At 41.1% G+C, this 27,659-nt stretch overlaps 1 protein-coding gene across 1 annotated transcript in view; it reads left to right on the forward strand.

Annotated features, from left to right (window-relative positions):
- LOC130232381 (collagen alpha-1(XXV) chain) overlaps positions 1–27,659 on the forward strand; it is a 401,111-nt gene that overhangs the window by 262,399 nt on the left and 111,053 nt on the right. The window contains exon 6 of the mRNA XM_056462242.1: positions 17,641–17,667. Coding sequence (XP_056318217.1) covers positions 17,641–17,667 — 27 coding nt within the window. The remainder of the gene's footprint in view (positions 1–17,640; positions 17,668–27,659) is intronic.

Here is a 27,659-nt window from a genome sequence, read left to right on the forward strand (position 1 = left end):
CCAGGAACAGGGTTGGTCACCCCTGCTCAGGTACATTCTGTTTCCACTAATCATTCTTGAGATGTTTCAGCAGCTTAATTGGAGTTCACCTGTGGTAAGCTCAATTGATTGGACATGATTTACACCAGTCTATATACGGTCCCAGGGTTGATAGTGCATGTCAAAGCACAAACCAAAGGAATTGTCTGTAGACCTCCGAGACAGGATTGTCTTAAGGCACAAGGCTGGGGAAGGATACAGAAAAATTTCTGCTGCTCTGAAAGTTCCAATGAGCACAGTGGCCTCCATCATCCGTAAGTGGAAGATGTTTGGAACCACCAGGACTCTTCCTAGAGCTGGCCGACCATTTAAGCTAAGTGATCAGGGGAGAAGGGCCTTAGCCAGGAAGGTGATCAATAACTCAATGGTTACTCTGTCTGAGCTCCAACATTCCTCTGTGGAGAGAGGAGAACCTTACAGAAGGAAAACCATCTGTGCAGCAATCCACCAATCAGGCCTGTATGGTAGAGTGGCCAGACGGAATCCACTCCCTGCCTGGAATTTGCCAAAAGGCATCTGAAGGACTCTCAGACCTTAAGAAACAATATTCTCTGGTCTGATGAGACTAAAATTGAACTCTTTGGAGTAAATGCCAGGCATTACGTTTAGAGAAAACCAGGCACCGCTCATCACCAGGCTAATACCATCCCTATAGTGAAGCGTGGTGGTGGCAGCATCGTGCTGTGTGGATGTTTTTCAGCAGCAGGAACTGGATGACTAGTCAAGATAGAGGGAAAGATGAATGCAGCAATGTACAGAGACATCCTGAATGAAAACCTGTTTCAGAGTGCTCTTGACCTTAGACTGGGGCGATGGGTCATCTTCCAGCAGGACAGTGACCCAAAGCACACCATCAAAATATCAATGGAGTGGCTTCAACAACTCGGTGAATGTCCTTGAGTGGCCCAGCCAGAGCCCAGACCTAAATCCTAATAAACATCTCAGGAGAGATCTGAAAATGGCTGTACACCGTCGTTTCCCATCCAACCTGATAGAGCTTGTGAGGTATTGCAAAGAGGAATGGGCAACAATTCCCAAAGACAGGTGTGCCAAGCTTGTGGCATCATATTCAAAAAGACTTGAGGCTGTAATTGCTGCCAATGGTGCATCAACAAAGTATTGAGCAAAGGCTGTGAATACTTCTGTACATGTGATTTTTCAGGTTTTTTATTTTTAATGAATTTGCAACAATTTCCAAAAATATTTTTCACATTGTCAATATGGGGTATTGTGTGTAGAATTTTAAGGAAATAAAAGAATTGAATCCATTTTGGAATAAGGTTGTAACATAAAAAAGTGGAAAAAGTGAAGCGCTATGAATACTTTCCGGATGCACTGTATGTGTCTTTGAACCGAGGTTGAGTTAAAATACAAATCAATAATGGGCTGTAACAGTTTTTTGTTGTTTTAAATAAAAATAGATTAGATAAGAGGATATACTGTGGCTACATATATTTTGGTCGTCTTCTTAAATGGGAATTAGTATTAGACAATAGAATATATGGTTATAAAGAAGAAGAAGCATAGTTCTTATAAAGAGCAGTATGTTATCTTTGCCATCCTTAATTACAAAGATAATTTGCACTGGGAAGTGTCTAGAATAACTGTTCAACTAATGAAATAAAGAATAACCAAAAGCAATTTGCGGTTGTTTTGGTAGGCTATTGCTTAATGCAATTATTACATACATTTGTGAGAGATGCACCTTATTAAAACATGTTTTGTGTGAATGTTTTATTCGCTGTTTGCTCTGAGAAGGCCTGGAGTTGAAAACGTTGACCTGAAAATTTGGTCCTCACACTATTCATTGCTCAGCCATCCTCTTATTATTATCAATGCCTATTTTCACAAACATTCACAAATCTTCCTTGTTGTACATGTAGCCTATGACATATCTTTTTGGATCTTTGAAACATAAATTTATATATATATATATATATATATATATATATATATATATATATATATATATATATATATATATATATATATATATTAAAATATCTTGTCATATCCTAAATATAAAATAAAAAAAATATAGGAATTGTGTGTGCTTAATCACTATTTTGTAATATCGAGAGACATCAGTAAAATTAATAGGCAAACTATGTCTTGATCATTATATTGTAAAACAATTAATCAATTCCTGGTGATAATTTTCTGTGCAGCTCAAAAACATCAATAGGTGTTGATGTATTCTGTTTGGGGAAAAAAAATATTTTTCTGACCACAGCTAGTATACTGAATCAAACGAATCTTTTTTTTTTCATCCATGTTGACATAAAAGTCATCTGTTGCAGCTCGCCATTTCATCACCTACTGAAACAGTTGTTTCAACTGCAATATCTGCTAATTAGAACCAAGCTGTTTTAGAGCAAGCACTCAAAGTTATTTGACATGGACTCACGCATTCACACATACAGACTTTCTGGATGCATTCCAGTCCCATTTTTATGCCCTTCACACGCAAACTTCCCTCGGTCTTGTTCACTCAGATATACGTCATTGATTATGTTACATAAGTGTCCACTACTGACGGAACATGAAAAATTAGATAAATTGAAAGCCTTGAAAACTACAATGGAGGCCTCCACAGAGGCCGTGGTCACGTTTTCATTTGGAGTGTTCTCATTTTGTGTAGTATTTTGCAGTTCCTGCCCCTAAAAATAAAACACTAGCAGAAATTAAGTTTAATAAGGGGTTAACTAGGCAAATTAGGGTAATTAGGCAAATCATTGTATAACAGGGTTTGTTTTGTAGACAATCAAAAAAGTTGCTTAATGGGGCTAATAATATTGACCTTAATTATTATTATTATTTTCAATTAAAATTGCTTTTTGTTTAGCTGAAATAAAACAAATAAGACTTTCTCCTGAAGAAAAAAATATTTAAAATACTGTGAAAAATTCCTTAACCTGTTAAACATTTGGGAAATAAAAAAATAATAAAAATCAAAGGAGGGCTAATAATTCTGACTTCAACTGTAGATATATAGATATACAGGCCAGTAAAGAGACTGCAATTTTCTGATCTAAGTGCTATGAGTTTTGCAGTGTCTTTATCAGACCCTGCACAGAAACATAACACACTTGAATGTAATTCGTTTGCCCTGAGTCACTGGTTTTATAATGTCACTGTATGGCTTCAGGGTTTCTGTATCTTTTTCATCAAGCTTGTGTTTTTAATTGCCTTAAATGCAATTATTCTTCTGGAGTTAGCATTTCTTTCAATGAAGTGTTTTTTTTCACAGAAGTTCACAGATTTAAATATTTTTGATGCCTTTAAATCTTAACTTCTTCGAATAGCTGTCTGCATTCCTTTACATTCTAAAATATCACATTTCATTTTATAACTATCTACTGATTTTTGGTCACAGAATATAACAAAATTATTGTATTTAATGCTTAATAATTTAATCATTACAGATAATACCTTTCAAAAGGGAATTGTTACAATTACAGTAACCACATACACTTGTGAGTTTATCTGTGTCATGTGAAGGGGATGCTAAAGGAATTGCGGATTCAAATGCTGGTTTATTACACAGAGGTGGTCAGGGTGTATACAGAAAACGCATTGTAATGTTCACAAAACAGTTAAACAAGACTCAGCACTGAAGTGTGTGTGTGTGTGTGTGTGTGTGTGTGTGTGTGTGTGTGTGTGTGTGTGTGTGTGTGTGTGTGTGTGTGTGTGTGTGTGTGTGTTTGTGTGCGGTTAAAGTATAAAGTCAATGTAGTCAGTTCATGAGATGCTCCCATCCGTGAGTGTGTGAAATCAACGAAATCTGGAACAGGTGCATGTGAACGGTGCATGACTGAATCTGTAGTCCATATAATGATGGATTTGTAGTCCTTTAGCAATCTGTGTGTTTTCCAGCAATCTGACAGGATTAGATCGCTGGTAATTGTGAGAATCAGTATTACCAGACAATTTTTATGAACATGAGTGAGAAATATCATTTACAAGATGGAGGGCTGAGGAAGACATCAAAAAAGATAATGTATTGACTGGAAGGATCTATTTCTATCAGACCAAGTGAAGTCATAAGAGTGAAAAAACATCATATACTGTATCTGTTCATTCTGATAAAATACAGCTATTGCTTCTGGGAGAAAATCTATCTGAATTGCCATCAACACACTTATTAAAATCACCACATAGAATGGCAAAGAAGTCTGTTTTTAACAATTGTTTCTTTTAGCTCTGATGTTATTTGATAAAATAGAGATTTATTACCTGATATACAGTAGAATTATAACCATAAATATTATAGATAATAATGTTTGATTTTTCCTGTTTAAATGATAAAGTAATCCATCTCCCTCAACAGACTGACTTCAAGAATTTGACCTTTGAATTTGTGAAGTAAAATGAAAACTCTAGCAGTATGGTTAGTGCAATGGCTAGTAAGGATTATATTGCATAACTGATTTTTCCAAAACTTTACATCTACTTCAAATGAATGTGATTCCTGAAGAGGAATTATATCAGAAACAAACAAACAGAACCTTTACAGAACCTCTTTAAGTAAACCCATTACATTTAAATGCATTAAAGAAAAAGAATTAAACTTAAATTCCATTAAATGTAAAACATAAGGCAAGGCAAGTTTATTTATATAGCACATTTCATACACAGTGGCAATTCAAAGTGATTTAAATAAACAGGAATAAAAGAAACAAGTATAAGAAAAATAAAAACTAATAATAAAAATGATTAAAAACAGCTAAAACAGATTAAATGGTTATAAAGCAATGAAAAAGAAGATAAATACATAATAGTGTGATCTGTCGGAGGTAGCACAGTACTCATTCAGTAAAGGCACAGCTAAACAGTGTTTTCAGTCTTGATTTGAATGTACCTAATGTTAGAGCACATCTGATCATTTTGTTGTGTTGTTGCTGAAAGACGATTCACCCTGCTTTGAGTCACACCAAGATTCTTGACCTTATTTTTTGTTGTTTGACCCTTAGTGCCAAGGTACACATTCACCTTGAGAACCTTATCTCTGTTCCCAAGTGCAATAACTTCAGTTTTCTCTTTGTTTAACTGAAGAAAGTTTTGGAACATCTAATTGTTAATTTTGTCAATGCATTGGCAGAGGATGTCAATGGGGCTGTAGTCATTAGGCAGTAAGGCTAAGTAGATCTGAGTGTCATCAGCATAGCTGTGGTAGGAAATTTGGTCTTTCTCATTATTTGGCTCAGAGGAAGCATATAAAGGTTGAACAGGAGAGGTGCCAGAATCAAGCCTTGTGGGACTCCACATGTCATGGGTGTCCACCTTAACCTGTGGTCACCTATACTGACATAGTAACCTCTTCTTTCGAGGTAAGATCTGAACCATTTGAGGACCATGCCAGACAGCCCAACCCAGGTTATCCAGAAGTATGCTGGCATCGACAGTGTCAAATGCAGCACTGAGATGGAAATACCAGCACTGTTAGTTTGCCTGAATCTGTATTTAGGCGGATATCATTGATTATCTTTATAAGAGCACTTTCTGTACTGTGATGTGGTCTGAAACCAGACAAAAATGTATCTAAACATCCCTTGAAGCTTAAGAACTTGTTAACCTGGTTAAAAACAACCTTTTCAATGATTTTGCCAATAAAAGGGAGATTTCAGATTGATCTGTAATTGCTCAATAGGGTGTTATCCAGGTTGCTCTTTTTCAAGAACAACTTTAACAACTGCAGTTTTAAGTTCAGAAAAAATCTGAGAGAAGTGAAGCATTTACCACTTTTAGGAGATCCATTTCTAAAAAGTTAAACACCATTTTGAAGAATGATGTGTGGAGCGTGTTATACTTATTACTTATTTTAATTGTGGTGGAAATTCATTTATATACATTATAAAGGTCTGTTCTTTTATTCTTCCATGGATGTACTGTTTAAGTTAGACCAAGTGTGACCACTTTAACATCTGTTTATTACTTTGGGTAAGACTTTGTCTTCTTTACCACTGACAGAGCCTCCTTAAAGAAAATTGCCACTACAATTTGGTATATAAATATAAATAAGTAATGAAATATAAATAAGTATATTACCTCTTAGTTTTAAATCTGCAAAAATCTCAATTGAGATAGGAACAACATATAACCAAAATTAATAATTGAATGCAAATGTATGATTATGATTTTAAAAAAAAGGACCTAACCGCAATGGTCACACTTTATTTGGATGGTTCGTTTGTTGTTATTCTTATTTACTCTACTAATACTCAAATGGACCATCAAAATAAAGTGTTACCAACTAAATTGCAAAAAACACATTGTAAGTGCTACAGAAGTAAAGATAAATTGAATTGAACTGAATATCAGTTTAAGTAAAGTAACATTAAGTATAAGTAGCAGTGTTAACGGTAACAGGGGACTTCTGTATTTACTGTAACTTTTCAAGATTTAACAAAATAAACCAAAAGAGAGAAGTATTTACTTATATTTTCTTCACCATTTGGGGGAGAGAAAAAAAAGATTATCACTTAAAGTTTTGACAGGTAACATCATCGGAGTCATGAGAAAAACTCTTCAGACATAGTAGGATTCAAATATAAACCCTAGTGTCAGATCCTTGGTCTGATCTTGCTGTATGTCTCCCATTTCTGTTTACATGTGGTGAGCGCACGTGAATGTTATTTTGATCGCTCTCCGTATCGCTCCTCCCTCTCGTTACCCTATTTTCTATCTAATAGGATTGATTTTTCACTCACCTGCACTCCATTAGTGATTTTCCCTCACACCCTATTTATTCCCCTCTTGTGTGTAGTCCTGTGCTAGATTGTTGTTTGCGAGTGCGCCCACGCCAAGCCACTCTCGTCTCCCGTCGTTGATCTTCTCTCCTATCCTGTCTTGTTGTGCTCCTCCACGCCAATACCATTCTCTCTGCAAATTGCTCCTCCTTAACCTCCTCTGTTCCCAGGCCGGACTGTCTCAGCTTCACGGAGCCTACCGGCTTCATCTGACTGCCGGCTTCTTCTACCTCTCTTACGCTCCACTTTCACATTCCTCACGCGGCCACACGTCAGCACACCCCCTACCGGGTAACAGCATATAGACTCTATTGTTTGTATCCACTTTCGGCTCACCCCGGCTGTTTTTTGCTTTCTCCTTTTAAAGACTTTCGACAGTGCGCTCCCTTTTGGCTGTGCCTTATGTCAGGACCCGGTCTTTGTTGTGAAGGACTTATAAGCGCCCTCTTCTGGGAGTTTTGATGAAGCATTTATTTATTTATTTATTTATTTATTTATTTTTTATTTTTTTCCCAAGCTCCCAGTCGGATTTTGAATTTTCCCTCCAAAAAAGGGAAATGATAAAGATAATGAATAATAATGAAGAGAATAATAAACTATTTCTAACCTGTCCGCCTGTGTTCCCTGACAGAACAATCTAGCTACTATGGACGCAGCGGGTTCAGATCCAGTCTTCACTGCAGTCACCCAGCAGGGTGTGCTGTTAGGCCATCATGAGGCAAGGTTTACCAACACCACCAGGGAGGTGGAGTACTTGGCCAACCAGGTAGCTGATTTTACCACACAGATCCACAATTTACAGCATGACACAGCCCTGGGGGGGCAAGTGGACCCTGGCACTCAGCATCTACGTGAGCCCCGATGCAACAACCCACCGCCTTACGAGGGGGACCCCAATTCATGTAGAGCCTTCCTTTCTCAATGCTCTGTCGTGTTTGACCTACAACCACACACCTATGCAGCTGAAAGAACTAAGGTGGCCTATGTTCTCACGCTGCTTGCAGGCAAAGCCCGTGATTGGGGAACCTCAGTTTGGGAAACCCAAGCTCCCTGTTGTGCATCATTTAAAGATTTCAGACTAGAGATGGTGAGGTTGTTCAATAGATCTGCTCAGGGGCAGGAGGCAGCGGACCAGTTGGCGTCTACGCCAGGCAGGCCGGTCAGTCACAGAGTATGCCATGAAGAGGAAATCCAGGACGAGTTGGCCACTATCGACCTTCCTCAAGATTTTGACGATCTGATCAGTATGGCTCTACGGGTAGAAGGACGTCTGCGCCGCTGTCGTCAACGTCCGGCTTTCCGCCCATCCTGGAGGATGGAGGACCCTTTTTCCACTGCTCTTGATGCTGGTAACGCCACTTCCTTGGGTTCAGAGCCCATGCAGGTGGGGCATCTTCAACTGACTCCCCAACAGAAGCAACAGCGCCTTATCCAGGGTCTGTGTTTCTACTGTGGCAAGCCAGGACACTTTGCAGTGGCTTGTCCGTTAAAAGCCGTGGCTCGCCAGTGAAGAGGGGATCCTGGTGAGTGCTACCCCTTTATTGCATTCCCCCTCCTCTCCTACTGTTCTTCTGGTATCTGTTCAGTTTGGTGACTCTTTTAATTCTGGTTCGGCCCTGGTTGATTCCGGAGCCGAGGGTAATTTTATGGATCGTTCTTCAGCTACCCTGTGGGGAATCCCTGCTCTTCCTCTTTCCAATCCTATCCCTGCACGCTCTCTTAATGGCACCCTTATCACCACTGTATCCTATACCACCCCTCCCCTCCATCTCATTGTCTCGGGCAATCATCACGAGGTTACCACTCTGCTCCTCCTAGATTTGCCTAGTGCCCCCATAGTTTTGGGGCATCCATGGCTGGTGCAGCATGGCCCTCACGTTTATTGGTCGAATAATTCAGTTTTGTCTTGGAGTCAGAATTGTCTTGCCTCGTGTTTGGGTCCTGCTGCTTTCCCCGTGTCTGTGTGTCCTGTCTTACAGGTGGAGACGGCTGATCTGACGGGGGTACCGGCGGAGTACCTTGACCTGCGTTGGGTGTTCAGCAGGTCTCGGGCCACTTCCCTGCCTCCGCATCATCCTTACGATTGTGCCATAAATCTCCTCCCAGGCACTTCTCCGCCCAAGGGTCGTTTATTTTCCCTTTCCGGTCCTAAGAGAGAGGCCATGGATAAATATATCAATGAATCACTCAAAGCTGGTCTCATCCGACCCTCTTCTTCCCCTGCGGGCGCTGGGTTCTTCTTTGTCAAAAAGAAGGATGGCTCCTTGCGTCCCTGTATTGATTACCGAGGGCTTAACGACATCACTATTAAGAACAGGTATCCCTTACCTCTTATGTCTTCTGCCTTTGAACTCTTGCAGGGAGCCAAGGTCTTTACCAAATTTGACCTCCGGAATGCTTACCATCTAATTCGCATACGTGAAGGGGATGAGTGGAAGACTGCGTTTAACACACCTACGGGACACTTCGAGTACCGGGTCTTACCATTCGGTCTGACCAATGCCCCGGCGGTCTTCCAGGCCTTGGTTAATGATGTGTTGAGAGACATGGTTAATCGTTTTGTCTTTGTGTACCTTGATGATCTCTTGATATTCTCTCCATCTTTACAGGTACACACTCAACATGTCTGCCAGGTGCTACAACGTTTGCTAAAGAATCAGCTTTATGTTAAGGCGGAGAAGTGTGTTTTCCACGTCCAGTCAGTTTCGTTCTTGGAATTTGTTATTGCAGCTGGAGAGGTCTAGGCAGACCCCTGCAAGGTAAGGGCCGTTGCCGAGGAGCCAACTCCAGACTCTCGTAAGGCTCTGCAGCGATTCCTGCTGTTCGCCAACTTTTATCAGCGTTTCATCAGGAATTTTGGTCAGATTGCTGCACCCTTAACGGCACTCACCTCTCCCAAGGTACCATTCAAATGGAAAGTTGATGCTCAGGAGGCCTTTGATAAATTAAAGTCCTGTCCTGTCTAATCCAGATCCTGAACGGCAATTTATTGTTGAGGTGGATGCTTCGGACGTTGGAGTAGGCGCGATCCTATCTCAGCGGTCACGCCTGGATGGAAAAGTGCACCCTTCTGAGCGAAATTACGACATAGGTAATAGGGAATTGTTGGCAGTCAGGTTGGCCCTGGGAGAGTGGCGTCACTGGTTAGAAGGCGCAGCTCAGCCTTTCCTGGTCTGGACGGATCACAAGAACCTTGAATATATTCATTCCGCCAGGAGGCTGAGTTCCCGACAGGCTCACTGGGCCCTCTTCTTTGGTCAATTTAATTTTACCTTGTCTTACAGACCTGGGTCCAAAAATATTAAATCAGATGCTCTCTCCTGTCTGTTTGATGCCCCAGGGGAGAGGGAACCACCCGACACCATTTTACCCAAGGATATGGTGGTGGCATCTCTCGCTTGGGACATCGAAAGATGGGTTGAGGAAGCCAGGCAGACAAGTCCAAGGCTGGGGAGGGCTCCAGCGGGTTGTCTCTTTGTTCCCACCAAGATGCGCTCTGAAGTAATCCAGTGGGGTCATTCCTCTAAGTTGACCTGTCACCCAGGAGTCTGGAGATCGCTGGCTGCCATCCGTCAGCGATTCTGGTGGCCATCCATGGCCAAGGACGTCAGGCAGTTTGTGGCCGCCTGCTTGGTTTGCGCTCGAAACAAGAATTTCAATTCACCTCCCATTGATCTGCTCCACCCACTTCCCATCCCACCCCACCCCTGGTCACATTTGACCCTTGATTTTGTCACCGGCTTACCAGAATCTAAAGGAAACACCACTATTCTCACGGTGGGGGACCGCTTCTCCAAAGCGGCCCATTTTATTCCCCTTCCCAAACTCCCCTCAGCCAAGAAGACTGCTCAAGTAGTGATAGATCATGTTTTCCGGATCCATGGTCTTCCGGTCAATGTGGTTTCTGATAGGGGCACTCAGTTTGTCTCCCGGTTTTGGAGGGAATTCTGTCGACAGATCGGAGCCTCTACGAATATGTCTTCAGGATTTCATCCCCAGAACAATGAGCAGTCCGAGCGGGCAAACCAGGATTTGGACGAACTCTCCGCTGCCTGACATCCCACAATCCTGGCTCTTGGTGTCAACATCTACCTTAGGTCGAGTACGCCCATAACTCCCTTCCATCATCTGCCACAGATATGTCCCCTTTTCAATGCTCCATACGGTTCCAACCCCCTTTGTTTCCCACGCAGGAACCCGAAGCTGCAGTTCCGCCTGCCCTTGCTTTCGTCCAGCGATGTCGACGTACCTGGAGGAGAGCTAGGGAAGCCTTGGCCCAGGCTAAAAGACGGACCAAAGCAGCTGCTGATCACCACCGGACTCCTGCTCCTCGTTACAGATGTAGTCAAAGAGTGTGTCTTTCTACCAAGGACCTGCCTCTCAGGGTAGCCTCACGCAAGTTGGCACCCAGGTTCATTGGCCCATACCGGATCACCAAGGTCTTGAGTCCGGTGGCGATGCGGCTCCTTTCATGTGTCTAGGGTTAAGCCTGTATTGTATTCACGTCTTGTTCCCTCTGCCCCTATTCTCCCTCCCCCCGTCTAGTGGATGGCTCCCCAGTTTACACTGTGCAGAAATTACTAGACATTAGACGCAGAGGTTGGGGCTTTCAATATCTAGTGGACTGGGAGGGCTATGGTCCGGTGAAGAGGAGCTGGGTCACGGCTCGGGACATTCTGGACATCCTTGGTCAACGACAAGGTAGGTCCCTCCATGCAGCGCCTGGTGGCGTTCGTAGAGGGGGAGGGTACTGTCACATCCTTGGTCTGATCATGCTGTATGTCTCCCATTTCTGTTTACATGTGGTGAGCGCACGTGAATGTTTATTTTGATTGCTCTCCGTATCGCTCCTCCCTCTCGTTACCCTATTTTCTATCTATTAGGATTGAGTTTTCACTCACCTGCACTCCATTAGTGAGTTTCCCTCGCGCCTTATTTATTCCCCTCTTGTGTGTAGTCCTGTGCTAGATTGTTGTTTGCGAGTGCGCCCACGCCAAGCCACTCTCATCTTGTCTCGTGTACCAACGTTGATCTTCTCTCCTATCCTGTCTTGTTGTGCTCCTCCACGCCAATACCATCCTCTCTGCAAATTGCTCCTCCTTAACCTCCTCTGTTCCCAGACCGGACTGCTTCAGCTTCACGGAGCCTATCGGCTTCATCTGACTGCCAGCTTCCTCTTCCTCTACGGCCACGCATCAGCACGCCCCCTACCGGGTAACAGCATATAGACTCTATTGTTTGAAGCATTTTGTTTAATAAATTTTTTTTTTTTTTTTTTTCTCAAGCTCCCAGTCGGATTTTGAATTTTCCCTCCAAGGGTTATTTTTCTGAAAAGAATAATAAACTATTCCTAACCTGCACTTGTGTCCGCCTGTGTTCCCTGACACCTAGAGCAGGTCTACTTCACATCGACAAAATTGTATCTTAGCCCATCAATTAATGTGAAAGAGCTGCAAAAGGAGGATTTTTGCCTTTATCTCTGGCTTTTTTAACGAGAGGCCAAAGCTTTTTTTCTTCTGGTGAAAGGGCTTCCGTGAATTGCAGTTTGCTGTCGATAAGGAGTTTGCAGCCTCTGGCAGACTGTGAGAGTCATTCCCTCTTTTGTGGCTAAACAGTGTACAATGTCAACAGCAGCCCAAAGTTAATCGCCAGGCATAAATGATGGTCAACGACCACATTCCAAATATCCTCTCTATCGTTCTCTCTCACCTGTGCAGTTTTAGAGTCAATTTCCAGCTGTAGCACTTGCTCTCTCTGATTTAGACTCTCAGGCTTTTTTTTTTTTGCTTTTTGAAGCACCTGAATCTCCGTTGCCACAACGTTCAGAGATTTCTTGTGCACTGACTCTTCTAAGCTGGGTAACAGTAGAGGACAGAGTTTGAATCTGCTTAGCTGTTTTTTTTTTACATTTTTTCGCTAAAATGTTTTGCAACATCTGGCCATACTTCCCAGAAAACTTGCGAATCGCCAGTAGCTTTTCTGTTAAGCTGACACCTTCCTAATCCTTTTGTTATTTTTTTTTCTTAGAAGCATGCTTTAAATAAGTTTCAAGTAGTGGGATTGCAAGTAGATCATTCATGTCTGGTTCTGAGTTAAACCTGTTGTTCTCAGCATTTCCTGATGAGTTCATATCCAATAAGTGGGTGATATTAATATCATCTCACATAACATATTCTATAGTTGGTGCATGTGTTCTCTCTCTGGATTTTTAAAATTGTATTTTCACCCATAGAAAGTTCAGTGCAAGGTTAGTAAAGTGGTAACATTTTCACTTATCAATTTATACACAAACAAATCATATTATTAAAGTAATAATTAACCTATTTCAACTTTTTATTCCTGAAGACTCCTCCAAAACCATGTCCACACTTCACACCGCCATTTTGGCTACTTACTGTAGCTTAATTTGCTTAATTTGCACTCTACAGAAACCTAGAGGTGACATAACTGACACTGCGTCCATGTTTTTACAATATATGAGTGAAACCAGTAAGAACGATTCACAAAGTGGTTTGATCTGGGGTTTGTTTCCCTAAATTGCCGTTAGCAAACTGTGCTTGTTAAATTACAATAAACTGTAAAGACATGGGCTGCTTTGGCCATCAATTTTGACATGATCACTTTCCTTTCAATTTTGACAGGGGGTGGCCAATGCTCTTTTAAAAATACTGCAATTACACAGCAGACATCAAACAGACTTGGTTTTGAAAAAAAAAGGTATACTGTCATCAGTTACAAAATTATCCAAGGTATGATTAAACCAACATAATTCTGCAATTCTGATGAGAACTTGCTAAATGTTTCATGGACTCATCCACGTTAAAGGAGCATGCTCCCTTTGACTCAACACTGAAAATCCTTAGGTGACTTAAAATGTCATCAGACATTGTAGTCCCAAGGTGGGTTTTAATACGGAGAAGTTTCTCTCACAAGGTGCATTACTCACTGGTGTAACAAGATAAATTGTACAAAGTCTAAATAACTCATAAAACACCTCTTTATAAGGCTCCAGAAACACAACATATTCAGGAAATTAGATGGTATGTCACTTCCACTTTTCTCTCTTCACCCAAGAAGCTGCTTAGTCTGATGCACTTTATGTTGAGGTCCTCTTACTCTGTCTTGTATAACTGAACAAAGACAAACAGAGGCTCCTCATTCAAGAGCTCTTTGGGTTGAGAGACTGAATTCTATGCATTATCTCTTTTTTTTGCAGTTTAGCTTTGAGACTGTCAAGCAGCTGATAAAGTGAAACTCTTTGGCAGCTCTCACCATCACTTTGATCAGTACTCTTCTCACCTAGAGTGCTCATGATGATTAATGAGTCATGAAGTGTTAAACTTGTTTTATTCTGTCTTTTACACACTGTTTAGACACCTAATTTGTATTGCTCCACAATATCTTAAGTCTCTCTCTATAGATCTGCAAAAAAAAAAAAAAAAAAAGAAACACCTCACTTCTGTAGTTCTGTAATGTGTCAGAAGGGGCATCTATATCCACAGCCCTTGCTACACAAAATACATAAGAAAAGATAACCATCGATAAGAAAGAATGCCTCTTGCATCCACTGATCTGTCACCACTATTTTTAAGTGCTATTTCTTGCAACACTACTGGAAGTCTGTCCCTCAGATTCAGACATACCGTGTACAGTATCTGCATTCCCAGCTTATATATGTAAGTCTCTGTAATTCCCTTGGCTACTGCTGTGGAAATAGGTCTTTCTGAACTGCAAGCCACTTGAGATGAACATACCAGCCTGATACATAATTACAATGCTTCTGCACGAGAGTAAAAGAGTTAACTGCCTCAGGTGCTGATTTTACTTCAACAAGACTTCAACAAGAATGCATTTTACTGCATTACAGTTCACATACTGTACAATGCAAAAAGTGCCCAAACTTTTTCTTAGAATGGGGCTGTGGGCCGAATATATACCAAACTGACAATGATGCAGTAACATTTTGTAATAATTAACCTATTAGGGTAAAAACAAAACAATCCCATTTACAACACAAATGTGTTCAAGGCTGAATACACTAGTTGAACTGCTGCTGCCTTTGCCTTGATTTGCTCACTGATGTTTTATTCACTAAGTGACAGCATTTACATTTTAAAAGGCTGATTCATTTTACAACATGTTTTTAAACATTTAGTTTCAGTTGGCTTTTTTGTAGCTCAGCAATAAAAATAAGAAACAAAATGTTTTGTTAAATTCGAAATGACAATTTCTGTCAAAGGCATTAGTCACATCCACCTTTCCATCATCGTCCCTCTTTTTTCAAATGGGACGGTGGGCTAAATCAAATTTTACCATGGGCCAACTTTGGTTTGCAGGCCCTACTTTGGGCATCTCTAGTGTAGAGACACCAGAATGCTTACCACTCATGACAGATGCATCATCATAGCCATGCCCCAAAAGATAATTTCTGTAGTCCAGGTCATGTTTCTCAATGCAATCTATTATCATTTTTGTGGGGCCTGCAACATCTAAGCTTTCAGCTGACCAAAATTGTTAAAAAAAACTGTTGTGTAATGTATTGTATTGTAATAGTACCTCACAACTAAAGAGATCTGCTCTTTTATCTTTAAATCTTTGGTTTCATCTACACTTAAACTAAAGACTTCACTTTTTTACTTCTCTTATTATTTCACTTTGCACCATCCCAGTTAAGCCCTCAATAATTCTGGATTTGGTGGCTTGTGTAGTTAGAATTTTCACATGCATTTATTCTTTTGTCAATGAGAGAGTTGTGTTTTGCTATGTTCTCTAAGATTGTCACAAAATTACCCTCATTTTCAGAGACATTAGACTCTCGATGACCTCTGTGCTATATTTTGAGTGGCAGTCAATAGCAGCACATCAGCAGTTAATTTAATTTGCAAACAGTTTTCCTCTGCTTTCTTTTTCCAATTCTCATCAATGAAATCCAACATGGATAAGTTGCTGTTGATAGCCCTTTTATTTCATTTTGAAACAGCAAATCTGGTGCTTGATGCAGCTGGAAGGGGCTTAATGACATCTTCTGTCAGCTCTGGCTCACTGTCTTGCTCAGAATCAGAGGTATCTGTGTCATCCCCTTGATCTGTCTATTTACCACACAAGATCTGTTAGTTCCCATAGAATAGTGAAAAAACATTTACTTTTGTGAATTGTGGGACATTCAATAGGTTTCCATAGTTTTTATTCTTTGCAAACTGTTTTAATTTTTCCTGTACCCCAGCTCTGACAGGGACCATTAAAAGAGTAAAAGTTATAAGATTTATTTATTATTTATGTCCCCATAAGTCTCCCCAGGTTTTCATGTAAAACTTGTCAGAGCCATACCATTATGAAAATTTGTATCCTGGTATGTCACTAATACACACGCTCACACACACGCACACACACACACACACACACACACACACACACACACAAATCATACTACATGTGTTGAAGTGGTTTGTTAGCTCGAAAGATTGAGTGAGATATCTTTAATCGCCAGATTACTAATTCTGAGTTTTATTGTGAGTGAAAAAATAGGCTTGATTATAACTAAACCCTACAAAAATAACTGACAGGTGTATTTAGAGTTGTATTTTGAAAAATTAATGTATACATAGATGACATAGAGAACACATTGGCAGGAATTAAAATCAACCTCTGCATAAACAGATTAGTTTTATAAAGTGTATTGGAGTCCTTTCAAGAAAAATCACAGTAACAGCTGAGTGATATAACACGATGCATAAACATGCATTGAACACTAAGGCCCAATCTCAATTCTACCCATTAGCCCTTTCCCTTACCAATTCCCAATTCTCTTTAGTTTGAAGGCGTAGGGCTAAGGGGAAGGGCTAGAAACAGATTTTACAGGACCACACTAGAAACCAAGTAATACAAAAATTTCCCTGAATACATCATCTACAACGGCAGTATGACTGCACACGCAAGTCAGGAAATATTAGTATTTTTGTCATTATTAAGGATTTTTACAACAAACAAGCATATGCTTTGATGCATAACAGCATTTGTGTTTTACACTCATGATTTAAAAAATAAATAAATTAAAAATACCCTGCTAGATTTGCTTTCTGTAATCCCTATATATAAACTCTTGTATAGAAGTCCTACAACATGCTTTTACACTTTTCACTCGATGACACTGGAATACCCTGTCAAAAAAGTCTAGTGGCTGGGAATAACTTTTTACAGTGTCTGGTATAACGTTAATGTTGTTTTCTTGTGTTTACATAGATGAATATGGCCACAGGTTAAATACACAGTACAGTTATGAGCTTATTGCCACATTATATCGTTAAATACATTTATGGTTAGATAGATACCAAAAAAAATTACGCAACTGGAATAACTACAGTAGTCGCTGTCGTCAATCTGAAGTAAGAGATTGCAACAACATGATGACGTGTGCAGGTGTTGTAGTGGTGCCCCATTTCTTAGGGGTAAATTTAAAGACTTTCCCCTTCACACTCTGTTTCAAGGACTATGGGGAAGGGGTAAGGATAAAAAAAAAAGTGGAATTGGGATTCGGCCTTATGCTTAGCAGTCTAATTTTGTTTGTGTGTCGTTGCAAATATATGCTGCAGATTTTACAGCATAAATGATTAACTAAAAAATTTTAATTTACAGAACATTTAAACAGACCTCTTTCCTTTTTTGGGTGGCACTCTATGAATTTATAATCCATATTTCCTGCATTTTCTGTTCTGACACACTGTAAACAAATGGCCAGACGCAAACCACACCATTTTGAATTACTGTGGAATTCTGCCCCTGTTTGTGTATGATATAGCTAAAATGATTTTTTTTTCATTCCATCTTCCTCTTTTTTTTATTTATTTTTTTATAGGGGGATCAAGGCGACCAGGGACCAAGGGTATGTAGTTGCATGTAATATGCATAATGTGTGGATACATGTGTATGTCTCTCTTTTGTATTTGTGGGCCGCATGATGAGATGTATCTGTTTCTGCAGTTTTGCCACAACAACAGGTCCTTAAAGGGCAAATTAATTTTTTTTGTGTGTTGCTTGTGCATTGGTGTTTGTTGGTAGTGTGTGTACAGCAGTGGTTCTCAAACTGGGGGCCGCGGAACTGGGAGCCCAGATGGTGCTAGGGGGTCACAGGGGTAATCAACTGGCCCACCTGAATTAATTTTGTGGCCTGCATCATTCTGAAGATAAATGCATTTGCGATTATAATTAGCGTTTTGAAGTACTTCAAATATTAAGCTTTATGTTTACATCATTTAAATGCAGTTGATGCTTCCACATGCTGCAAGAGAAGTGCTGTGACACATCAGTATATGCACAGGGACTTTTAAGTTTGCTACAGCCCTTGGACCAAAAATGTCTAGGGGTTAATCTTGCCTTGACAACCAACTATGAAAATATTCATTTAGTCTTCACAATTCTTTGATAAAATATGAATTTCTTTAAAACTGAGCAGCCATGTGTTGTTCTCCATCAAGTAGATTCTCACAATAGATAAATAGGTAGGTAGGTAGATAGGTAGGTACGTAGGTTGGCTGGCTGGTTGGTTGGTTGATTGATTGATTGATTGATTGCTAGATTTGATTGATTGATTGATTAAACTTTAAATGTCATTACACAAGTACAAGGCAACGAAATGCAGTTTAGGTCTAACCAGGAGTGCATTAGCAACAAGTGCAGGATCCAGGTTTATATACAGGTTGTGTTAATTATGATCAGAGATTTACAATAGATAAATATTTATATATACAGGTTGCTATTAATAATCAGAAGTATGCAGATAGATATGAAGATAATTACAGATGTATATGTGTAGCGCTGCCACATAATTGAGTTAATGCTGACTGTAAAATTCATTAAATGTGTGAATAGGCCATACGGTTAAGCATACTCGCACTTAGTTTTTTGTAGCCCAAATATAGAATTGAGTAATGGACTTATTTTACATTCTTTATTTTGAAGTGATGAGGTGAAGTGAATGTGTCTGTAGTCTATTTCCTGTTCTAACTGTTGCCGTTTTTTTTATAAATACACATTTACATAACATGCACACCACAAGGAGGAGATAGTGGGCACATGGACACTGCTCAGTGTGACATCTGAAGAAGCCAGAGGAGCACATGGAATGGGAGTTTGCCAAATCTACCTTGCATTTTTTTCTTGATTCGTGGGCGAAGGACAATTGTATGCGTGGATTTTTTGCTCTTTGTAGGACTCATTAGTAGTGGTGGGCAAAGCGAGGCTTCATGAAGCACTGAAACAGTTGAAGCAAATGTGTCGAAGCTTCGAAACGTTTCAAAACCCCACTCTACGGTGACACCTAGTGGTCATTTTTTATGTATTGCACTGGAACAGCTTCAGCAAAGAACAATTGAGCAGATTGAGGTATTAAACCCCACTTTGTAAGGTTGAACTCTCAAGTGATATAGTGGAGTGGTTAGGGTTCCTGACTACCATGCGGGGATTGTTGGTTCGAATCCAGGCTGATATAGTTGTTTTGAAATGCTTTAATATCCGTTTGAGATTCTTTGTTCGTGCATCGTTCTGTTCCCACATTGGTCTGACATGCGAATAAACACTTTGTGAATAAATATGGCTTTTTTTTGGTCATAAAACAGGGCTGTTGATAGATCATATACAGTTGTGGACAGAAGTTAACAAGAATTATTTATATTATTCATTAAATTTCCCATTTATTGTATTTTATGAACGTCTACCCCAACCCTAAACCCAACCATCACAGTACTGTAAAATATTAATTATTGTTTTAAATTTACAAAAATGATGTTCTAAATTGATTGCGTATCTGCAGCTGTATCCTATCTAGACTACACCATAACAGTAACATGATTAAAATGCATAAAATCATGATTTTGGAGTATTTGAACAAGTCAGGAATCGAACCCAAAAGTCATTTGAAGCCTGTAACAACACACACATGGACGGTCCACTAGGTCATACGAGACAGAAATTTTCAATTGACCCTGTCAGTCAAATGCAGATTCTCCAGGTCTCGAAACGCTTCTGAACTGATCAATGCTTTGAATCGCTTTAGTCACGTGACCAGGTGTTTCGAAATACTTTAGTCACGTGACCTGGGTGTTTTGGATCATGCTTCGGTACAGTGTTTCGAAACACTTGAGCTTCGGGATCTCGACACTGTGTCGAAACGTCAGTTTCACGTCAGCTATACCAACTCATTAGTCGTGCCGACCCACAGTAAAGACTATCCTAGGGGGACCTTTGAGGTACAGCAACAAGACATGGTTCCAATTATCTGGACTCAAACTTTGGGGTGAGCGCGACCCATTTTGCACATACACTCATTCACAGACTTTTGGACTTTACACACACACACACATACACACACACACACACACACACACACACACGAGGATTCACCATTTTTGTATTGTGTTATTGTATGAATGTTGTTTGTTTTTATGTTTGATTGTGAGGACATTTTCAGAGAACTGTGTAATTAGAATACTTAAAGTATCCTTTATCAATCCATGATAAAATTTGAAAACAGGAACCATTTTTTAAATTTTTATTCTTGTGTATCCCGTTGATTTAAAGACGAGCGTTACATAGTGGTGGCCAGTACGGGGAATTCTATATTTAGCACTTGTTTCATATATTATCATGGATGATGCATATACAACTGTGGATAAGGTTGAAAGTACAGAAACACAATTTAACCCTCTAATACACACTGTTGATTCATGTGAAGGAAATGAAACTGATTATACAGGTGAACAATTTACAACTAGACGTAATCCAACTGAACAATTAACATTACTGCTTAGTTCATTGTGTATATCAGATACTGATCAAAATGCTGGTGTTGTTTCTGATGAAGTGGGTAATCAAGGTATTTATGAAGTTTTTCAGTTTTTCAGTCTGGAGTTCCCCTCTTTTGGTGAAACCTGTGAGACAGCCGATGTATTCAACTTCATTGAGAAATGTGAAGACTATCTAGAGGTGAGACCATTGTCCAATCTGGAGCTGTTGGGTACACTTAGCACTGTCCTGCAAGGTCCAGCTTTAAGTTGGTGGAAGGCTGAAAAGGGAAAGGTGAAAGACTGGGAATCCTTTAAAAAAGCATTAATGGATGCTTTCCTACCAGCTGACTATATGTCGGAAGTAGAAGAAAAACTAAGAAATATGGTACAGCAGTCCAATCAACGGCTCAGGGATTTTGGATACAATTATCGTGCTTTATGCCTGAAATGGAAACCAGATGCTTCAGAAGAAGAGCTGGTGAATAGGATTCTGAATAACATCAACCCCAAAGTTGCAGGATGCTTGAGGGGGACAGTTAATACTGTTAGTCAACTGGTGAAAGTGGGAGCACTGGTGGAAAAGGACTGCATGGGGACAAAGGAGTACTGGAAGAAAGTGGAAAGTAGTGGTGAAAGAGACAAGACCAAGAAGTCATCTGAAGCTGGTTCTCGCAAACATCTGGCTGGTGTGACTATAAGCCAACATCATCCAACATCTTTCTTGTTGGGAGTAACCATCAAAGTGAATGGACAGGAGATCACAGCCGTCCTGGACACAGGTAGTACATTTACTGTAATTCAAGAGAGTGTGTGGAAGAGACTGAGATTAAAGAGAGTTGAAGCATCAAAGACTTTATCCTCTCAGAAATTCATCTTGGCTGATGGAACCATACACCACTCTAGGGATCATCAGTCAATGAGTGTTGAGTGGCATGGAGAAAAATATGAGATGGGAGCCTTCATTATGAGAGATTCTCACTTGGCTTTTCCAGTTATTATTGGACTTGACTTTCTGAAGCTCGCCAGAGTGGTGGTGGATTTAGAACAAGGGAGATATGGGATAAGAAGAGGAAAAGACTGTAGGTACTTCCCCTTTATGTCTGTTTTACCCCCCTATTCCCAGGAAATGCCTGTAAGTCCATCCTGCTCAGTGAGACATGCTGCACTCCACCTGTACTGTGCTGTCCCACCTTACTATCAGCCAAAAGTTGCTTATCTATCTGATACACCAAGCATCTGTTATCCCGAAGAAGTAAGAGACTTGATTACTGCATGGCCAATTACCACCTCAGAAAAACTTGGGCATACATCGATTTATCAACACAAAATCACCCTCACAGACCATACTCCAGTAACATCAAGAGCTTATAGAGTATCTCCATTAAAGAAAAGCATTATTGAAGAAGAGGTAGATGGAATGCTGGAGAACAACATCATTGAGCCTTCTTTCTCACCATGGTCTTCTCCGGTGGTCCTGGTCCCCAAGGAAGATGGAACTTATCGTTTCTGTGTGGACTACAGGCGTCTTAACAAAAAGACCATCTTTGATGCTTATCCCATGCCTCTAATTCAGGACATCTTGGAGTCATTGAAGGGGGCTACCTGGTTTATATCCTTGGATTTAGGATCTGGATATTGGCAAGTCGAGATGGCAGAGGAAAGCAAAGAGTTGACTGCTTTTATCACCACCAAAGGCCTATTCCATTTTAAATCGATGCCATATGGACTGAAAAACTCTGCTGCAACATTCCAACGACTAATGGAGAGAGTGTTGGGAGAGTTGAGGGGTAAGATATGCTTTGTCTACATCGATGATATCATAATTTATCACATCATAATTTATTCAAAAACACCAGAAGAACATATTTTTCCATACCTGGATTTATCTGATGTTCTGTTGGACATTGTAGTCGGCGGAGCCGCGGTGCTACTCAAACGCTTCCAAGCGCGCAGACGAGGAAAGCGTGCAGGCGCGCTGGTGAAACTCAGACAGCGCGGATTTCGGACCGCGTTGCCTAGCATCCATCTAGCAAATCTCCGCTCTCTACCCAACAAAATAGACGAACTCATTCTGCTCTCTCAGACAAACAGGGATTTTCTGCACTCAGCTGCTCTGTGTTTCACGGAAACCTGGCTGAACGACACCATACCGGACAACGCGCTTCACCTACCGGGCTATCAGCTGTTCAGAGCGGATCGCGACGAAGAATCAACGCGGAAATCGCGCGGTGGCGGGACGTGCTTTTACATCAATGAAAGGTGGTGTACAGATGTAACAGTTTTAAAGAAGATGTGCTGTCCAGATCTCGAAGCACTGTTTATTAACTGTAAGCCTTTTTACTCCCTGCTCGAGTTCTGCTCGTTCATCCTCGTCAGTGTTTACATTCCTCCGCTCGCGCACGCGAGTCTGGCGATACAGAAACTAGCTGATCAGATCACGGTGTTAGAGCAACAACACCCGGACTCTGCTTTAATCATTCTCGGGGATTTTAACAAAGCAAAACTGTCCCGTGAACTGCCAAAATATAGACAGCATGTTACATGTCCCACAAGAGAAAGCAATATTCTGGATCACTGCTATACCACAATAAAGGATGCATACCGCTCCGTCCAACGAGCAGCTTTGGGACACTCTGACCATTGTTTGATTCATCTCATTCCAACCTACAGGCAGAAACTGAAAACAGCCAAACCTGTATTAAGATCTGTGAAAAGATGGACTAACGAAACAGAGCGGGATCTACAAGCCTGTTTCGACCTCACTGATTGGAGTGTTTTTGAAGCTGCTGCAAACGATCTGGATGAGCTCACAAAGACTGTAACATCTTATATCAGTTTCTGTGAAGACGTGTGCATTCCTACCAGGACTCAACTCACATACAACAATGACAAACCATGGTTCACTGTAAAACTCAGACAGCTACGTCAGGCCAAGGAGGTTGCTTACAGGAATGGGGATAGGGCCTTGTATAAGCAGGCCAAATACACACTGGAAAAGGAGATTAGAGTCGCAAAAAGGAACTATTCTGAGAAACTAAGGAGTCAGTTCTCTTCCAGCGACTCAGCATCTGTGTGGAAAAGTCTGAAAAACATCACAAACTACAAGACACCATCCCCCAGCACTGTAGACAACGAAAGACTTGCAAACGACCTGAATGAGTTTTACTGCCGGTTTGAGAAAACCCCCCACACCCACTCTGAACTGCTCTTCACGCCACCATTAACACCTCCACCACCCCCCGCCTCCCTCATACCTGCCCTACAGTTTAACGAAGACGAGGTGCGCCAGGTCTTCCGGAAACAGAAGAGGAAAAAAGCACCAGGCCCAGATTTTATAACACCAGCCTGTTTAAAATCCTGTGCTGACCAACTGGCCCCCATCTTCACCCTGATCTTCAACAGATCACTGGAGCTGTGTGAAGTGCCCTCCTGCCTCAAACGCTCTACCATCATCCCCATCCCAAAGAAACCCAAACTTACAGGACTAAATGACTACAGACCAGTGGCACTAACATCTGTGGTCATGAAGTCCTTTGAAAAACTGATGCTGGCCCACCTGAAGGACATCACTGAACCCTCACTGGACTCACTGGACTACTGGACTCACTGGACTACAGAGCAAACAGGTCTGTGGATGATGCAGTAAATATGGGACTGCATTATGCTCTGCAACACCTAGACAGACCAGGGACCTATGTGAGGATCTTGTTTGTTGACTTCAGCTCGGCGTTTAACACTATCATCCCAAAACTTCTCCTGCCCAAATTAACTCAGCTCTCTGTGCCCACCTCTGTCTGTCAGTGGATCAACAGCTTCCTAACGGACAGGCAGCAGCTGGTGAAGCTGGGAAAATTCTCATCTAGTATCCGCACAATCAGCACTGGCGCCCCCCAGGGGTGTGTCCTCTCCCCACTGCTCTTCTCCCTGTACACGAATGACTGCACATCAAAAGACTCCTCTGTGAAGCTCCTGAAGTTTGCAGACGACACCACACTTATCGGCCTCATTCAGGACGGTGACGAGTCTGCTTACAGACAGGAGGTTAAGGAGTTGGCTGTCTGGTGTAGCCACAACAACCTGGAGCTCAACACGCTCAAAACAGTGGAGATGATAGTGGATTTCAGGAGAAACCCCCCTGCTCTCCCCCCACTGAGCATCATGGACAGCATTGTGGCAGCATTTGAGTCATTCAGGTTCCTGGGCACCACCATCTCTCAGGACCTGAAGTGGGACACTCACATTGACTCCATTGTCAAAAAAGCTCAACAGAGGCTGTACTTTCTTCGTCAGCTGAGGAAGTTTAACCTCCCAAAGGAGCTGCTGAAACAGTTCTACACCTCCATCATTGAATCAGTCATCTGCACATCAATAACTGTCTGGTTTAGCTCAGCTACTAAATACGATCTCCAAAGACTACGTCGAATAGTTCGGACTGCTGAGCGAATCACTGGTACAACCCTTCGTACTCCCCAAGAACTGTACTTATCCAGAGCGAGCAGAAGGGCTGCCAAAATCACTCTGGACCCCTCACACCCAGCACACTGCCTCTTTGAACTTTTACCTTCTGGTCGACGCTACAGAGCACTGCGCACCAGAAAAGCCCGACACAGAAACAGTTTCTTCCCTCAGGCAATCCATCTCATGAACACTTGATGATAACAATTGTGGAACCAACATCACTACTTGCTATACACTTTTATACACATATACACTTATTTAACAACACACTTTACATGCCAATTTGCACATAACAGCTGCACATATAATGTTGTATATAGTAATAAACACGTACATACACTTGTCAATCTGTATATTTGCACTCACTACTTCTATTTATTTATTTTTTTAAATATATTTATTATCTGTTTTTTGTCCTGTCCCTGTAATGCTGTTGCACTGTAGAAGCTCTGTCACGAAAACAAATTCCTAGTATGTGTGAACATACCTGGCAATAAAGCTCTTTCTGATTCTGATTCTGATTCTAAGAAACACTTACATCAAGTATTAGAGAGACTTACTCAGGCCAACCTCACCCTGAACATGAAGAAATGTCAGTTTTTCACCAGACAACTGAAATTCCTTGGACACCTGATCACAGAAAGAGGAATAGAAATGGACAAAGAGAAGATTCAAGCAGTCGTGAATTTTCCTACACCATCTGACCTGAAGACCCTCCAACGGTTTTTGGGGTTAGCAGGTTGGTATCATCGCTATATTCCTCATTTTGCTGATATCACCGCTCCCCTAAATCAGTTGAAGAAAAAAGGAGTAAGATGGAATTGGAATGAGGAATGTCAATCAAGTGTAAATGCTCTGAAGCAATCCTTACAACATGCACCTATACTTGCACAACCAGACACCACTAAGCCTTTCCAGATACACACAGATGCTAGTGATGTGGGACTAGGAGCTGTACTCACTCAAACTTGTTACAACGAGGAGAAAGTAATTGCCTATGCTTCAAGGACTCTGTCTCCAGCGGAGAAGAACTATAGTACATTAGAGAAAGAATGTTTGGCGGTGGTCTGGGCAGTAGAAAAGTGGAGACATTACTTGGAAGGGATGCCTTTTGATGTTTTCACAGATCATTCTGCATTGACTTGGGCATTTAATTGCCCAAAGACCTCTTCTCGTCTGACACGCTGGACCCTGAGGCTGCAGCAGTTTGACTTCCGTAAAGGGTGTGTAAACTTGGTACCTGACGCTCTGTCCAGAGCTGGTGACTCAGTACCTAACCCTTGTCTTTCCATCACTTCAACAACTGCATCAGTTGCCTATCAGTCTGGATGAAATGCAAAAAGCTCAACAAGATGATAAAGCTTTACTCCAGTTAACATCCACTCCATCACGCTGTGCTGCCAAAGATCAAGCCATTACCTTTGAGAATATTCAGGGTATTTGGTACAGAAAAGTTCCCCTAAAAGGTGAAGGGAATAAGTATCAGCTTGTGGTACCTAAAGAACTCACTAAGAACTTTCTTCACTACTTCCATGATAATCCACTAGCTGGTCACTTGGGTCAACTCAAAACTCTTCTGAAGATCTTGGAAGTGGCATGATGGCCATCTGTAAGAAAAGAGGTCTGGAGCTATGTTAAATGTTGTAAGCTCTGTCAGCAGTACAAGCCCAGTAACAGTAAACCCTCTGGACTTTTGCAGAGTAATTTAATTACTGAACCAGGACACACTCTAGGAACTGACCTGATGGGACCGTACCCCATAAGCAAGAAAAGAAATTCTTACATTCTTGTGATTGTGGACTACTTTACAAAGTGGACAGAATTATTCCCCTTGAGAGACAGTAAGACCCAAAAGATTGCAAAGATTCTCAAAGAGGAAATCTTTACCCGATGGGGTGTTCCAAAGTATTTAGTTTCAGACAGAGGTCCACAATTTACTTCTTCCATCTTGGCTGATGTGTGTAAATCCTGGGGCTGCATACAAAAACTAACTACTGCTTACCATCCACAAAGCAATCTGACTGAGAGGGTAAATAGGACTCTAAAAACCATGATCGCTTCCTATGTAGGCCAACAACACCAGAACTGGGACAAGTGGTTGCCCGAGTTGAGGTATGCTATCAACACTGCTCAGCAGGAGACAACTCGTTGCACCCCAGCGGAGCTTATAGTAGGACGTCAGATCCATTGACCTCTGGAAAGACTCATACATTTGCATCCATCACCTGAACAACCATCATACACTGTACTGGATCGACAACACCACCTTCAACAGGAGGTTGTGCGTATAATGAGGATGAATGAGTTAATGAGTTAATGCTGACTGTAAAATTCATTAAATGTGTGAATAGGCCATGCGATTAAGCATACTCGCACTTAGTTTTTTGTAGCCCAAATATATAATTGAGTAATGGACTTATTTTACATTCTTTATTTTGAAGTGATGAGGTGAAGTAAATGTGTCTGTAGTCTATTTCCTGTTCTAACTGTTGCTGTTTTTTTTTTTATAAATACACATTTACATAGCATACACACCACAAGGGGAGATAGTGGGCACATGGACACTGCTCAGAGAAGCTCAGAGGAGCACATGGAGTGGGAGTTTGCCAAATCTAACCTTTGCATTTTTTTCTTG

The sequence above is a fragment of the Danio aesculapii genome, chromosome 7 (assembly GCF_903798145.1).
Source record: "Danio aesculapii chromosome 7, fDanAes4.1, whole genome shotgun sequence".
NCBI classification, from domain to species: domain Eukaryota; kingdom Metazoa; phylum Chordata; class Actinopteri; order Cypriniformes; family Danionidae; genus Danio; species Danio aesculapii.